This window comes from Mauremys reevesii, linkage group 7, assembly GCF_016161935.1.
Source record: "Mauremys reevesii isolate NIE-2019 linkage group 7, ASM1616193v1, whole genome shotgun sequence".
Taxonomy (NCBI): Eukaryota; Metazoa; Chordata; order Testudines; family Geoemydidae; genus Mauremys; species Mauremys reevesii.
This window is the reverse complement of record NC_052629.1, coordinates 86,807,552-86,823,816: the sequence shown is the minus strand read 5'-3', so window position 1 is coordinate 86,823,816 and position 16,265 is coordinate 86,807,552. Positions and strand designations below refer to the sequence as shown.

The 16,265-nt window shown below is 41.3% G+C and overlaps 1 protein-coding gene across 4 annotated transcripts in view; it reads right to left on the bottom strand.

Annotated features, from left to right (window-relative positions):
* SLC6A11 (solute carrier family 6 member 11) overlaps positions 1-16,265 on the bottom strand; it is a 220,377-nt gene that overhangs the window by 7,929 nt on the left and 196,183 nt on the right. For all 4 annotated transcript variants that reach the window (XM_039481696.1, XM_039481698.1, XM_039481697.1 and 1 more), the window contains exons 10-11: positions 15,184-15,296; positions 13,752-13,889 (exon numbers count right to left, since the gene is read on the bottom strand). In XM_039481696.1, coding sequence (XP_039337630.1) covers positions 13,752-13,889; positions 15,184-15,296 — 251 coding nt within the window. The remainder of the gene's footprint in view (positions 1-13,751; positions 13,890-15,183; positions 15,297-16,265) is intronic.

Sequence of the window (16,265 nt, the reverse complement as noted above, 5' to 3'; positions counted from 1 at the left end):
CTGTCAAGCGATTAAAAAAATTAATCATGACAGTATTTGGTCCTGCCATGAGGGCAGGGGACTGGACTTGATGACCTTTCGAGGTCCCTTCCAGCCCTAAAATCTATTAATCTATGAATCGTGCGATTAACTGAAGTCTTAAACAATAATAAAATACCATTTATTTAAATATTTTTGGAGGTTTTCTACATTTTCAAATATATTGATTTCAATTACAACACAGAACACAGTGCATAGTGCTCACTTTATATTTATTTTTGATTACACATATTTGTGCTATAAAAACAGAAAGAAATAGTATTTTCAATTCACCTCATGCAAGTACTGTAATGCAATCTCTTTATTGTGAAAGTTGAACTTAGAAATGTAGAATTATGTACAAAAAAACTTCATTCAAAAATAAAACAATGTAAAAATGTACAGCCTACAAGTCCACTCAGTCCTACTTCTTGTTCAGTCAGTCACTCAGACAAATAAGTTTATTTTCATTTGCAGGAGATAATGCTGCCCGCTTCTTGTTTACAATGTCACCTGAAAGTGGGAACAGGTGTTCACATGGCACTGTTGTAGCCAATGTCACAAGATATTTACATGTCAGATGTGTTAAAGATTCATACGTCCCTTCACGCTTCAGCCACCATTCTAGAGAACATGCGTCCATGCTGATGACAGGTTCTGCTCAATAACAATCCAAAGCAATGCAGACTGACGCATGTTCACTTTCATAATCTGAGTCAGATGCAACCAGCAGAAGGTTAATTTTCCTTTTTAGTGGTTTGGGTTCTGTAGTTTCCATATTGAAGTGTTGCTCTTTTAAGACTTCTGAAAGCATGCTCCACACCTCGTCCCTCTCAGATTTTGGATGGCACTTCAGATTCTTAAACCTTGGGTTGAGTACAATCAAATGTTGTAGCATCTCCAGGACTGCTCTAAGTTAGGCAGCATCTCCACTACAGACTTCTGACCAACATAGCTGCGCCACCAGGAGTATGCAGAGGTGTGAACCCCGTTCGACATAGCTGTGCTGGCAGAAGCTGTAAATGCAATTTTACTGGCAAAACTCTAGAAATTTCACATTGGTATCTTCTTTGCGTTTTGTCACATCTGCAGTGAAAGTGTTCTTAAAACAAACCTGTGCTGGGTCATCATCCGAGACTGCTATAACATGGAATATACGGCAGAATATTGTTAAAACAGAGCAGGAGACATACTATTCTCCCCCAAGGAGTTCAGTCACAAATGTAATTAACACGTTATTTATTTAATGAGCGTCATTAGCATGGAAGCAGGTCCTCTGGAATTGTGACGAAAGCATACAGGGGCATACGAATGTTTAGAACATCTGGCACGTAAATACCTTGCAATGACAGTTACAAAAGTGCCATGTGAATGCCTATTCTCACTTTCAGGTGACATTGTAAATAAGAAGTGAGCAGCATTATCTCCCATAAATGTAAACAAACTTGTTTGTCAGAGTGATTGGCTGAACAAGAAGTAGAACTAGGTGGACTTGTAGGTTCTAAAGCAGGGGTAGGCAACCTATGGCATGCGTGCTAAAGGCGGCACTTGAGCTGATTTTCAGTGGCACTCACACTGCCCAGGTCCTGGCCACAGGTCCGGGGGGCTCTGCATTTGAATTTAATTTTAAATGAAGCTTCTTAAACATTTTAAAAACCTTATTTACCTTACATACAACAATAGTTTAGTTATATATTATAGACTTATAGAAAGAGGCCTTCTAAAAAACGTTAAAATGTATTACTGGCATGCAAAACCTTAAATTAAGCGAATAAATGAAGACTCGGCATACCAAGTCTGAAAGGTTGCCGACCCCTGTTCTAAAGTTTTACATTGTTTTGTTTTTGAGAGCAGTCGTGTAACAAAAAAAATCTACATTTGTAAATTGTGCTTTGATAATAAAGAGATTGCACTACAGTACTTGTATGAGATGAATTGAAAAATACTATTGCTTTTGTTTTATCATTTTTATAGGGCAAATATTTGTAATAAAATAATAATATAAAGTGAGCACTGTACACTTTGTATTCTGTGTTGTAACTGAATTCAATATATTTGAAAATGTAGAAAAACATCCAAAATATTAAACAATGGAATGCCAACTGAAATTTATTAAACAGTGTGATTAAAACAGATTAATCATAAATAATTTTTTAAAATCACGATTAATTTTTTTGAGTTAATCGCGTGAGATAACTGTGATTAATTGACAGCCCTAGTGGAAACATTTCATTTTGGCCAGTTTCAAATGTTTTGTTTTTACTTTTTGTTTTGAAACAGCATTCCATTTTGAAAATTTTCCAATTAAATTAAATCACACACTCAGGAAAGACACCCCAAAATGACCAAACTGAAACAAAAAACTCAGAAAGAAAATTGCATTGAATCTATCATAAAGTTTCTGTCCATTCAAAATGATTTTTTTTTTAGGTGGAGGGGGGAGAGTTTCACTTTCAAAAACAAAAATTAAAAATCAATTTGTTTGAAACAAACAGATTTTTTTTACTTTGGCTTCTGTCCCCTCAGCTCTACTTGTTACCTTATAACTTACTGCCAGTCAGTGAAGTCGTTCAGAGAACTTTATTGTCTCTCTGATTCCCCAGCCCATTGCACAAGATGAGAAGACAAGCTACACATTTTAATTAATACGCATTAGAAAAGTTCAGCCATCTCCACACAGGATACTTCATCTATCATTTTATTAATTTATTACACAACAAACGGAAATGAAGACTTACAGCAAAGCAGGATCCCATAGTTTTTCATAAATAGAATTTCAGTGCCTCAAAAACAAAACATGTGCAACTGATTCTCCTGGTTGTGGCAGGGCTTAGAATATGTGGAAGGCAAATAAACAAATTGGTTCAAGTGAAAATTTTGAGAGGACAGAAAATTCTACTGCAAGCCCAAGAGTCACCTCATTTAGGAAATAAATTGCACATAAGGATTCCAGATGTAGAAGGCCCCTAAAACTCTTTTGGCCAATGTAATTGTCAAGCTGCCCGGAGTGGCTCAGGAGCGTGAGTACCAGGCTCAGGGAAGTCTGTTAAGAAGCAGGGCACAAACCCAAATTGGTTGTGAGTTCTCTACTTAGATTTCACCAACCAAGTAACAAGTGTGAACTCCTAAAGCACTGTAACAGCCTTAACATGGAGTCACAGACAGTCCCCTTGGGTACTCTGGTCTATCTTGCCACTTAGGCAAGTTTGCCTTTGTGATAGATGGTCCCTTACACCAAATATCACAACACCACACAGGTTACTCTCAGGGCCAAAGGACTGGTCACTTGCCCAGGTCAATTGCACCCTAGATCATATACCAAAGAGAATGCTTGTAGCTGATCCTATAATAAATTAACTAAAGATTTATTAACCAAGAAAAGGAAATAAGAGTTAATTACAAGGTTAAAGCAGGTAAACATACACATATAAATGAATTGCCATCTTAGGTTTCAAAAGGTGATAGAAGCTGCTGTAATATGCAAGCTCCATATGTCCTTTAGGACTAACCCAGGCCAGGGGCGGCTCCAGGCCCCAGCATGCCAAGCGCGTGCTTGGGGTGGTATGCCGCGGGGGGCGCTCTGCCGGTCGCCTGGTGGGACCAGCGGACCCTCCGCAGGCACGCCTGCGGGAGGTCCACCGGAGCCGCAGGGCCGGCAACCAGCAGAGCGCCTCCTGCGGCATGCTGCCATGCTTGGGGCGGTGAAATGTCTAGAGCCGCCACTGACCCAGACTCAGCTGCTGGGGATCCCTTGCTTATGCTTAGAAATCTTGCCCTCCCAAAGTCCAAGCAGCATAGAGCTATAGTTTCTCCTTGTAGGTGACTTTTATTCCCTTCCCTTAGAGTACAAGCTGATGGAATGAGTCCATATGCACGTCTCCTCTTCATGGGTGCTGGGGAGTGTGGGGGCAATCAACAAAATCTTTGCTCTTCGATGTTTCACAATGGCTCATTTGGTTTCAGTAGGCCTTATTGTGGGAAGGGCCTAACACCTTAAGTGTTTTATGTGAGTTAATACTTCTTTCCTGTTTGGCGAATTACACTGTTAGAGGTTTACAAGGCAAACACTAAGGCCATGTCTACAAACTTCCACCGGCAGAACTACGTCACTCACAGGTGTGTAAAATCTACACCTCTGAGTGACGCAGTTATAGTGACCTAACCCTCAGTGTAGACAGTGCTACGTCAACGGGCGGGCTTCCCCCATCAACACAGCTAATGCCTCTCACAGAGGTGGATATACTATGCTGATGCGAAAAGCTCTCCTGTCAGCCTAGTAGCATCTTCACTGATGTGCTATAGCAGTGCACCTGCACCAGTTTAAGAGTAGTCCTACCCTTAATATAACCTTATAACGGGGTCGGCTACCTTTCAGAAGTGGTGTGCCAAATCATCATTTATTCACTCTAATTTAAGGTTTTGCGTGCCAGTAATACATTTTAACATTTTTAGAAGGTCTCTTTCTATAAGTCTTTAATATATAACTAAACTATTGTTGTATGTAAAGTAAATAAGGTTTTTTAAATGCTTAGGAAGCTTCATTTAAAATTAAATTAAAATGCAGAGCCCCCCAGACCGGTGGCCAGGACCTGGGCAATGTGAGTGCCACTGAAAATCAGCTCGCGTGCCGCCTTCGGCACTCATGCCATAGGTTGCCTACCCCTGCCTTATAACATGGGGTATAGATATTATGAGTGAGATCAATATATGCAGCATCCTACAAGTGTTTCATAAAATCTAATCACTAAACACATTCTTAAAAACTTAACATCTATTTTAACAATGTTAACACATAGATGAGCCAGAATAATTTCCAGCTATATATTGGCCACTGTTCACTTGAGTCCTCAGGGCCTTGGCATGAGCTGGCACCAACTCTGCCAGTGTCACAGTACTTACTAAAGGAAAACACATTGACAAAGTATGGGGAAGACGACTCTATATATTTAAAAAAGCAGTATCAGAGATTACCTGATGCATCAAATCATTCTACTAGTGTTCTGACCATATCTCTGCAGAGACACAGCTTTAAGGAATTGGGAAATGTGAGAGTGTTATAAAGAAGGGCTAGATGTTGAAAGAATATTCTATAAGGAGTTGGACCTTCAGGAAGCTTGAATTCAAGACCCACTCAAAAGCTCAGTTAAAAGAAACTCCAACACATCCCTAGTTGTCAGACAAAATGGGTTTCCTGATCTTTCAAGAACACCTTTAGGACCACATTCTCAGAATCCTCTGAAACACCCAGATTTGTGGACAGTTTCTAGATTTGAGCAGTAAGTCCACAAGTTCTGTTGATTATTCATCCTCTACAAGGCAAAACCGCTCAGGTACCTTGCAAAGAGTCTCAGGTGCTGTAGGTCAGCAGTTTGAGAGGATCCTGGCATGGATATTTCTCAAGGACTAGGAGATCCAATGACGCTGAACTGACATCATTAGGCGTTCGATAAACTATGGGTGCCTGGGTCACTACATTTCTCCTAACTGCTTGAGAATGTAGCATCTCAAATGCCCTATGTTGTGAGTTCCTTGCAGCAGAGACTGTCCTTGATGAGGGCTTGGAAAGCACCCCAGAGGCAGTGGGCACTACTGTATATTTCCAATATAAACAATGAATAATCCACAAAACTTCCCTCTCCAGAAGCAAGTGAATTTCACTTGCTTTATTTAGGAGTTTTAACTTGTACTTTCTTCTTGTAGCATGGAGCTGTCAGTATACCACGGAAGTCCAATCATTGCTTTTCATGTGACTGGCAGCCAAATCTAGAGGGAATCTTAAAGAATAGATAGAGAATCACCTTCTTAACTGCTTACAACTCTAGTAAGTTGTAGTGATGAGCTTCCTCAGACAACCATTTGACTAGAATTGAATGGGGTCTATCTGAGCTCCCTCAGGGGTGCACTGATTCTAGAAAATCCACTAATACATCAAGATAATATGTCGAGTATCTGGCCAGATCCTGAGGAAGTACTAAGGATTTCCTCTCTGTAAACAGATGATGAAGACAAGGGAGTCAAGCAGTTGGAAGGTTTGATTAGTATATGCAGATAATATCTCATATGAGTGGGCTATCAACAAGTCATTTATGACTTTCTTGTCACAGACTGGCCATCAGAGATACCATCAGACTCATAAGAAAGCAAGGAACAGGAAAAAACTACAAAGGGCATTTCTCTGGAATTGGTAACTGGTCCACAATATTGAGAAGTGAAGGTAGCATTGGTGGCAGAAGCAAATTGGCATATTGTGACCAGCTTCCCTGTAGAATGATGAAATCTCTTTATCAGTAAGGCCTGGACCCTATGCAGAAATGGGCTTGCATATGGTCAATCCTTTACTGCTTGCTTGCTGGTCCCGAGGAAGAAGGGGTGACAGGATGGAGGAAGATGAAGAATTTGGAAATTTCCAGATAGTTCTGAGCACTCAACTGTCTGCTAAGGATTTTTTATTTTCATTTGGAAGGCTTGAAAACTTTGGCAGGAAACTCTGTTCTAAGGGGACAATGGTAAAAACTCAAGTAGTTCTTCCCGTTCTCTGTCTTTCTTTTTTGGTCATGGCACCAAAGACTTGGATTAACCACTTCAGAAACGGTAGTGCAACCTTCGATCTCCTGGGCTACCCAGCCTCACAGTCATAAAGATTCTGCTACTTCTTCAACTAAAACTTTTGCTGCTGCCCCAGTCTCTGACCTGCCCCTTGAAGAGACAGGGTAGTGCCTTTTTGTTGAAAAAAACATATGTTTATAGATGTCAGGGGTGATAGGGAGGAGGGAAGAGCAATACTAGGCATAAGCATTCAGGCCTGAAGCTCCTTACTCAGGCAATAATAATTTGTAGGCTTTAAAATCTTGTTGAAGAAGTTTCACAGCTATGTCCCCTCTCCTTAATATATGGAGACACACACCTATCTCATAGAACTGAAAGGGACCCTGAAAGGTCATTGAGTCTAGCCCCCTGCATTTACTAGCAGGACCAAGTACTGATTTTGCCCCAGATCCCTATGTGGCCCCCTTAAGAATTGAACTCATAATCTTGGGTTTAGTAGGCCAATGCTCAAACCACTGAGCTATCCCTCCCTCCTGCCTTTCTTTCATGCTGACAGTTTGGTGCAGGATCACTGCCATTTTGATTGTCCATTGGCACTGGCAGGTCCATGGTGCGAGCAGCTAGATACTTCCTGCAATGTTGCTAGGGTGAAAGTTGCCACCAGGCTCTATGAGAATGACAGGTTAGGCCAGTCTGGTGCTCATGAAGGGAAACTGGAAGGAGAATATCTTAATCACACGTCTTCCTGCAGGTTCTAGTTATTTTAGTCTGCTCTTGTGACTCACTGATGAAATCCAGTGGTAAGAGAGTGGGAAAATGGCAGGCTTGCCATGCTGCATAAACACATATTGGAGGGAGCTCAGAGAACAGGATCAGTGCCCTCAGGCTGGCCTGAGTTCATAGGAACTGGTACCAAAGACAGGGAAGCTTAGCCATCTGAGCAGTTTTGTTTGCTTGTTTTCAAACTGTTGCTTTGGTGTCAGAATATGTAGGAGCCAGAGCTGCCCTCAGAGAATGGAGAGCTGACAGGCCCATTGAGGGGGCAGGGGCACAAAATACTGAGCACAACAAGGATTGGCTATGGCCCTTCCTGGACTAACAGGGGCAAAAAAAAAAAGACATCTGGTTTCTGTGGCAGTCTGAAGTAGGAGGTGAGGATAGAGGTCCCTCTCTGAGTCTTTCCTGCCCCTCTGACTTGCCAGCTTCTTGGATGCTATTTTTCATTCCAGACAAAGCAGGAAAAAAACAGCCAAAGATCCCTGGCTTGTGTTTCCAAAATGCTAGATATTACTGCTGAATTTCCACTCCAGAACAGCTTAAAGCTTGCTGCCACATTGCTGCAACTGGACAAAATGGTCCAGGGTCCCTAGCTGCCATGCTTCATCTTGACCTGGAGCACCAAGTAGTCAGGGACAGTTGGGCCAGGAGATTCTGCATGGCCAGTTTCTGCTGCTGAATTTCCACCCCACACAGTGTAAGGCTTGTCTGCCCATAGCTATAGAGTGGAAGCAGTGAATTATTGCACAGTGGGATCATGTGCAGAAGTCACTAAGATCTTAGCTGGACCTGTTACTCTGCTGGGTTTTCTCCTCAAATACAGGTTTTCCTGTAGACTGCTGTTGTCAGGGATTCTGTTCCTACCACAGGGGCACCAAAGAGAAGGAGAAAAGTAAACATCACAGTGGAAAAGGCTTCTGTCTAGAGAGAGGGAAAAAGCTTAGAGAAACCTCTTACTTCTTCAAGAGGAGGTTGGACACAGCAGAGTTAGAGAGGCAGTCAGTCCTCTGACCAGATGCACCTGCTGGCACTTCACTGTGAAATTCAAGAGACAGCTTTCAAGAAAAAATGAGGAGCCTCTGTGGTTGGAAGATGATTAAGAACAGTTCAATTGCCACAAGGAAAGAGAATAAGGAGAGGGTGTCATTTAAATTCCAGCATCCATGGGTTGGGGTTTAAGTGTATGATGGAGTTAGGCATCCAATTCCCATTGACTTTCAAGGGGATTTGAATGCCTAACTATCCATTGTGCCTTTGAAAATGTCTTGCTGCACCTCATATTTTAGATTCTCTGCTACTGAGAAAAGCATCCTGAGATGCAGAATGCCACGGCAGCCTAGATAGGTAGGCAATGGGATCATTGGATATACTGAAGGTAGATTATACAGTAGATATGTAGATGCAGGAAATCCATGGATTTGGAAAAAGGACCACTTTCCTGAATGTCTCCAGAAGCTCACATTTCACTTCATGTGATATATGTGGCTTTTCTGGCTATAATAATATCACTGAGAGTAGAGCCTTATGCAATTCTGTCTTGGGTCTGTAGCCAGCAAAACTGAAACAATAGCAATAAGGGAAGTTGGTGTCCCTATTCATCCTTGGCTTTGCAGCGTAATAATGACTTCTTATATGCCTACAATATTAACAGTTTTACTGTAGATTATGTACAGAAAAATTCATTAATGTGCTTGTCCAGTCACATGGACCTAATTGTCATGTTCTGATGTTCTAGTCATTTAAATGGACAGCCCATAGCATATAAACACTGCAAGTTAATATTTCTATAATTCATATAATCAAGACATTTACATATACATATATAATCCTATATATTCCTATATTCATATAATCAAGACATTTAATCCTGTTCTTAAAATTCAGGTAGCACCTAGTGTTTGCAATAGCATCAGATAAAAAGCGTGGACTCCTGTAGAATGGTTTGTGGGACTGCTACAGGGTATGGCAGGATTTTGTAGCTTAAAAAAGATCTGTACCAGAATAGGTCATTCCATTTAGCAGTAATAATAAAGCTACTAACCATTTATGTGGCAATTCACATGTGCAAAGCACTGTGCAGACATTCATGAATCAGCTGATATAGATTTTGAAAGAAATCTATTTTTAATCTTTAAAAATATCTGTCTTTAAAGGATATGTTGGGTCAAATAAAATAGACAACAGAAAACAAAAGGAAAACATGCTTTCTAAATTCCACAGACGTTGGAGAACTTCATTTCTATTTTCTCCCTGTGCAGATTAGCTCAGATTTCTGTCTGGGTAATAGATACCTCATCTATTACGGCCATATCTGGGATTTGTGTGTGTATGTGAGGCGGGATGGAAGGGAATATTCCAAAATTCCCTGCTCATAAGTAACAAAGATAACCTTCATCAATGAAATCAGGCCAGCAATGACCACAGCAAATTGGGCATTTTTTTTGGTGGGTTAGCTCCCAAGGCTATCTGGAGGGCTGCTCTGCTCCAAATACCCCAGCATATAGAAACTGAGAGTAAAATTCACTCTTGGACAATGACTTTAACATTAATTCCCAAATCACACATTTAAAAGGTGCTTGGACTTTGTGCCTGCTCTCTGCACAGGGGTGAAAGATTAGCTGGATGGGATGCTTGAGAGACTGCTTCAGTATCAGGCTCTGCCTGAGAATGCAGCACAACAGCACCACATGGTGCTCCTCACTGCACAGTGCAGCCAAACTTCCAGACAGCAACCACAAGTTTGCAGCTGCCTATCTGCTCGTTCTGCTTCTTCCCCGGTGCAGCAGAGATTCCTACAAGCCAGCATGCACCCAAGAGATGTGTGAAAATGCTGCCATCTCTCTCCAGCCACGAGAGGGGGAGCCAGTGAGAGATGGATTGCTTAACCTGGCACACTAGAGAGGTCCTACATGACAGCCGCAAGCAGCTGACCAGGCCTGCACCTCTAACAAATCAGACAATCTGGTTGGGTGCTTCCTGACTCCAGGACCTAGGAGAGAATATCTGGGGCTAGTACGTGTGAGGAAGAAATGAAATTGGGCTTAGAACTGGCCATAGAAGAAGGGGGGACAGTTGCAATGGGGGAGCAGGTGCCATAAGGGAAGAATGGGTGCATGTTTAAGTCACTGCCTTGAAGCTCAGGTGATGTGGGTTCAATGCCTGGCTCTAGTACAGACTTCCTATGAGCCTGGGCAAGTCACCTGAAGAAGGAAGCTTGAGAACCATGGCTCAGTGTGCTTCTTGAGGGTCCCTGAAGGTATTCTGGATGGCTATGTTCTCTGTGAGCCATCATCCACCTTTCAATTACAACACACACCATATGCATGTTTATAGGGAGGAAGTGGAAATAAGGAACTAAACAGTCCTCTGAAAATTAATACATTGTCTGGAAGTTATTTAGTGCCAAAAGAAATGAGAAACAGCAGTGATAATCAGCAGTAGCATCATGGGCTTTAGCGCACTGAGAACAAAGAATGAGCAGACTCACTTTACAGACTGGATTCTCTCCAAGCACAAAAGATTTATTCTGTGCTGTGAATTTATTTGGTTACCTTCAGCTTTTGCTGAAGGTACCTTCTGGACGTTAAAGAATAACTTCATGGAGTCACTCAAGTCAAGGATCAAAAAAGGCAAGGTGGACTAGAGCTCAAAAGTACAAGCCTTCCGAGCTAACGTGTCAGCTGATATCAGAATGCGGGGTGACTTCACCAAACAGTGTACACTTGAACAGAGGCATTTAAACAACAGCAAAAATAATCCTTAACCAGTCACTACAAGGACTTTGTATTAGAGAATAATAAAACAAATGTAAAAGAATCATTTTCCCCAGCTATATTACGCTAAAAACTCCCTGACACATGGAACCATTAATTAACCTAATAGCAGTAACTTAATTCAGTATGTTCTTCAAGTGTTGACATCCTGTGGCACAAACTCTGGATATCTGTTTCCTAACAAACTCATCATTATCTCTAGATAATAGCCAACTTCTAAAGCACTCTCATTTTGTTATACTTCCAAAGAAACTGAAAGGCTAAGAAATTGTGATTGATGGCCTCTCTCCTGACGCTTGCAACATTCTACATCACATAATACATTAACCCAACCTCTACTGCATATGCATAACTGCTCTTGGGTAGCTATTGATTTGTACTTTATTGGCTGCCTGGTACAGTAATAGTGTACTCAGTATTTTTGCTGTATTTATAATTAGTTACAATACAGATAAGATAGGCCACATTGTAACAGAAGTGATCAAATAATGGTTTTACAGTAAAGCATTATGATCGGTTGAAAGTTTGCCAGAGGAATCGGATTAAGATAACCATTTCTAGTCAGATACGGGGCAAATAGTAATTTTTCCTTGGTTTACTGAGCATCATGAACTTTCCTGGTAGTTAGTAGGAGTTCTTATTTATACACCTGCTTTGAGTACATTAGACAGCAACCACAGCAACAGATTTACTAGCTGGTGACCTGCTGAAGAACTATGGGGTATGTCTACACTGTAATTGGAGGTGTGATTACAACTAGCTTTACCCGTGCTAGCTTTCATCTAGCTAGCAGAGCTAAAAATAGCAGCGAAGACCTGGTGGCACAGACTGTGGCATGGGTCGGCAACACAAGTATGTACCCAGTACTCCAGACAGCCACGCTGAAGCCTATGTCGCCATGTCTTTACTGTTGTTGTTTGCCATGCTAGCTAGAGTAAAGCTCACATGCATATGCCTACCTGAGCTACAATCACACCTTTGACTGCAGTGTAGACATACCCAGGGAGCAAATCAAGCTCATCATCCACTTTATCCCAGTTCAAACGTAACTTTACTTCTTGGAATGCCTTCAGTCTGAATTAGCAATATTAATGGATGCATTAGAAATGCCTAGATAGCCAGATTAAACAGACTAGATAAATCGAAACAAATGCACACACAAAGAGTGGTGCCAACCAACATCCTTTAGGGATGGAAGTGATGATAACCTTGAACCTGATCCAAAGCCCACTGAAGTCAATGGGAAAGTTCCCATTGACTTCAGTGGGCTTTGGAGTGGGCACCATCTGAAGAACACATGGTTATTGTTTCTGTGCTTTGGTTTGGCCATGAGAACACTGAAATAATATACAGAGCGGACAAATATATCTTTGCACAATCCAGAGCTACATGCAAATCAGAGGTTCGTATATGTATAAAGGCTGCATGCAGCTCACCCTCATGACCACCACACCTCCTTGCAGGAGAGTCAAGAGCAAGAAAAGGGCTCAGCCCCTAGCCACAGCCATGCAACTGCATCTCATCTCTGGGTCGGGGTCATTGCGTCGTTCTATTTCTGCGAGTGGTGTGTAACAGCGGTGAAGACCTAGTGGCACAGACTCCAGCATGGGTCAGCAATGCAAATATGTACTCAGGTGGAACTCCCGCTTTGGGGAAGGAAGAGGAGGATTAGGGAGGAGGGAGGAGAGGAATGTTCGGCCTGACAGTGTATGAGTTAAAAGACGGTGAGACTGACTGTGTAAAATAACTCACTGTCAGACACTGTGAATCAAAGTAGGTTTTTAAAAACCCCAAATCCTTTCACTTTTCCCAAGATTTATTTATTGCTGTTATCTTGACCAGCCAGAGAGGAGATCTAGATCATCTATATTCACTAAAGTAATAGCCGTGACAAGCAAGAACACATTTACTATACGCTCCGTATTGGATTCGAATGATGCCTTGAAGATATTTTTAATGTCAACAGGTTCCTTTAGCAGAACTTCAAAATGCAAAACCAATTCGCAGCACATGGGAATTCTGATCAGCGGGGCACCGAATGAACAGGCGCTTATAGCTGCATACCCTGGTCACAGTCCAACAAAGTACTGAGGCATATACTGAACTTTAAGGATGTGAGTAGTCCCACTAACTTACAAGGGACTATTCATGTGCTTAAATAAAGCACGTGCTTAAGTGCTTTGTTGGATCAGGCCTTCATTCACTTGATGCATTCAGTCCAACTAACGCTCTGATGTGACAATTAAAGCTACCACCAATTTCCTTTTTAGTTTTTCTCAGTTATATATACCACTGCTCTTATTCCTAAGAAGGTGGCTGGCTTTTCCTGGCTGCCAGTTTCAAATATCCTCACATCTGATTGGTTCAGCCCAGAGTGATTGGGGAGAAACAACAATCCCTGTGGATGGATGGGAGGTGTAGAATAGATGGCCTTCCAATGGCTATCCCTAATTACAATATTTGCTGAGCTCAGGGTGCAATTAAAGATTTGAACAAAAGTTAAGAAAAGTCTCTTAAGTGGTTTGTACTCATTTGATCAACATTATTGTAAAGCTCACGCCTGGAGTATGTCATGATTTAAAATAGCCAACTTGTTTCCTTGGCTGTACCTTTGAAATGAAACAAAGGGCATCTTACCTCTGTTAACATTATTAGGCCAACAAAGTATGACACAATCGAAAGAGCAAGAATCAACAGTTCCCTTCTGTATCCTCTTCGGAAAATCTTTGGGTACATATCCACCACAGCTGTCACAAGGCTTTCAACACACACAAACTGAAACAAATAACAAAAAATCCAAATAAGATACAAATCTCTTCTACTCTGGGGAATTGGATTTGCTAAAAAACTCTTCAAGTTCCCTCCTATATTCTCATCAAAGAGATAGACTGAAAAATCCTTGAGGATACTGTTTAAAGTGAAGAACAAATTTTCAGAGTCAAAAAGTCCAAACCTATGGATTTTGAGGCCAAAGCCAAATTCCAAAAAGTAAAACTATCATAATCTGAGAGTGAAATTCATTGTGGGGCACAGACCCAGCACAATATTTAAGTCTTTAAAATATGTGCTTAAATGGGACTTAAATGGTGCCCCGAAGTTGAGATGGGTGTGCATGAGGAATTGCACACTGTGGAACTGTCACTTAAAAGAATAATAAGCAGCACTGTAATCTTCAAAGTGTAAAGCTATTTATCTTCAATAGCCTGCGGAGGTAGGTAAGTGTGTTTCTCACCATTTTTACAGATGAAATAAAATGAAGCAGAGTGGTTAGGTGTCCCAGCACAGGCCAGACAATGTGTCACTGAAATAGCTGAGAGCAGAACTCGGGAGTTCGTAATTTCCAGCCCCTTTTGCATTTTGCTACATCAAGTTGCATCTTGGAAACATGTAGACCTTATAAAACATTAATTTTAATGATCTGAAGTGCAATACAAAACACCACATAGTTTTACTGTACAGCATACAATCATACTTATTTTCTGAAACACACATACAGATTACTTAGATACTATGAGACACTCATTACTATATAATATGTCTGGTGAAGCAACTCTTGTGCAATTTTTCTATAATTACATAGACTTGGGCAATGGCTATAGCGCTGTCACTTTGCTGCATTACCTAATTACATCTTTCTTGCCATCATATCTTGCACTATGAAGGTACAGCATAAGCACTTTCATTTTCAGTATCCTCTTTTCAGTGATCAAAATTGCTTGCATGTTGGTTTGAAAAGAAACACATACCATTGCGCTGTCGTTGTTTTACAATGAGTGGACTTGAACAGTATTGTCAATTCTAATTGAATGTTGATGAAGTTGCATACTATACTGACATTAATATTAAAAGCAAAACTCAGATGAATCACTGCTTACAATTAATAATAAAGGAATCTGCAATATACAGATTTGCTTTTTTTTATCATCAAATAAGAAACTTAAAATAGAGGCTTTAAACAGGGCCAGATCCTCATCAGGTACAAAGTGGCATAGCTCCCTTGACTTTATGCCGCTATACATATGCTGAGAATCTGACCCAACATTTCTTTTAAGTGATGTTTGATTCATACCTGACTATCTAATCCAAGGAATATTAGCATCATGAAAAACAAAGCTGCCCATAGCGGAGAAAGAGGCATCATGGTGACAGCTTTTGGGTAGGCAATGAATGCAAGTCCCGGCCCTGAAAAGGAAGCAAAGAAATGCAATTGCTTATACTTTAACATTCTTGTGTGATAAATCAGATGTGAAGCGCTAAATAAAAGAGAGAGCATGCTAGACCTCAATGAAAAATGCACTACTATAAATGCTTTAGCATTTGTTGGATGTGGGGGGAAGTACTCTGCACCAGCCTGATACCGGGCACAGATTACTTCCTTTGAAATGTCAGCTCAGCTGTGCCAGGTGGCTCATTGCAGGGGCAGAATGAAGGCTCCCCCACTCCCTGCCCACATGTGCAGCGCGGGGGTGAGGGGGTTGTGGTTCTATGGAGACAGATCTGTTCCTTGCACCCTCTGGCTCCCCTGTGCAGGCGAACAGCCAGGGTCACCATTTGACCATAGCGATTCTGTAATAACCCCGCTCAGCATTAAAAGAACAATTTGTCTGAAACTGTACCAAGTGGCACTGCAGCAAGTGTTAAGAACTGCATGTCGGAAGCCATTTGCAGCACACAGCAAGTACAACTTCTACTGGTCCCACAAAACCTATGAACACTGCTGTGTAGTCTTGAGTGCCATCTGCTGGCACATTATGTATTAAGTAACTATGTACCTATATACAGACATCTTTTTTGTAGAACAGGCTTGAACAGCAATGATCCCTTCTCCAGCCTAGCTAAATGTCTACCTGCTCTCTCCCTCATGTTGTTTCTTCACCAAAATCTCGACATTTGCCTACTGCTCAATCTATCTCTTGCCCTCACCCTCCCGCTATTGCAGTCTCTTGCCCCATTAAACCACAGACACTAATCTAGTGCACCACTTATGCATTCCTGCAATGATAGCAGAAATAGTTCTGCTATAATCAGACCATGAGCACATTACAGCTATTTCACTTCATATGGTATTTTACAAGCCCCTGTAATTTCCAGTGGCATTTCTATTCTGTTAGCCTTGCACTATCTAGTTTAGTCATTCTAAGCCAGTCATCC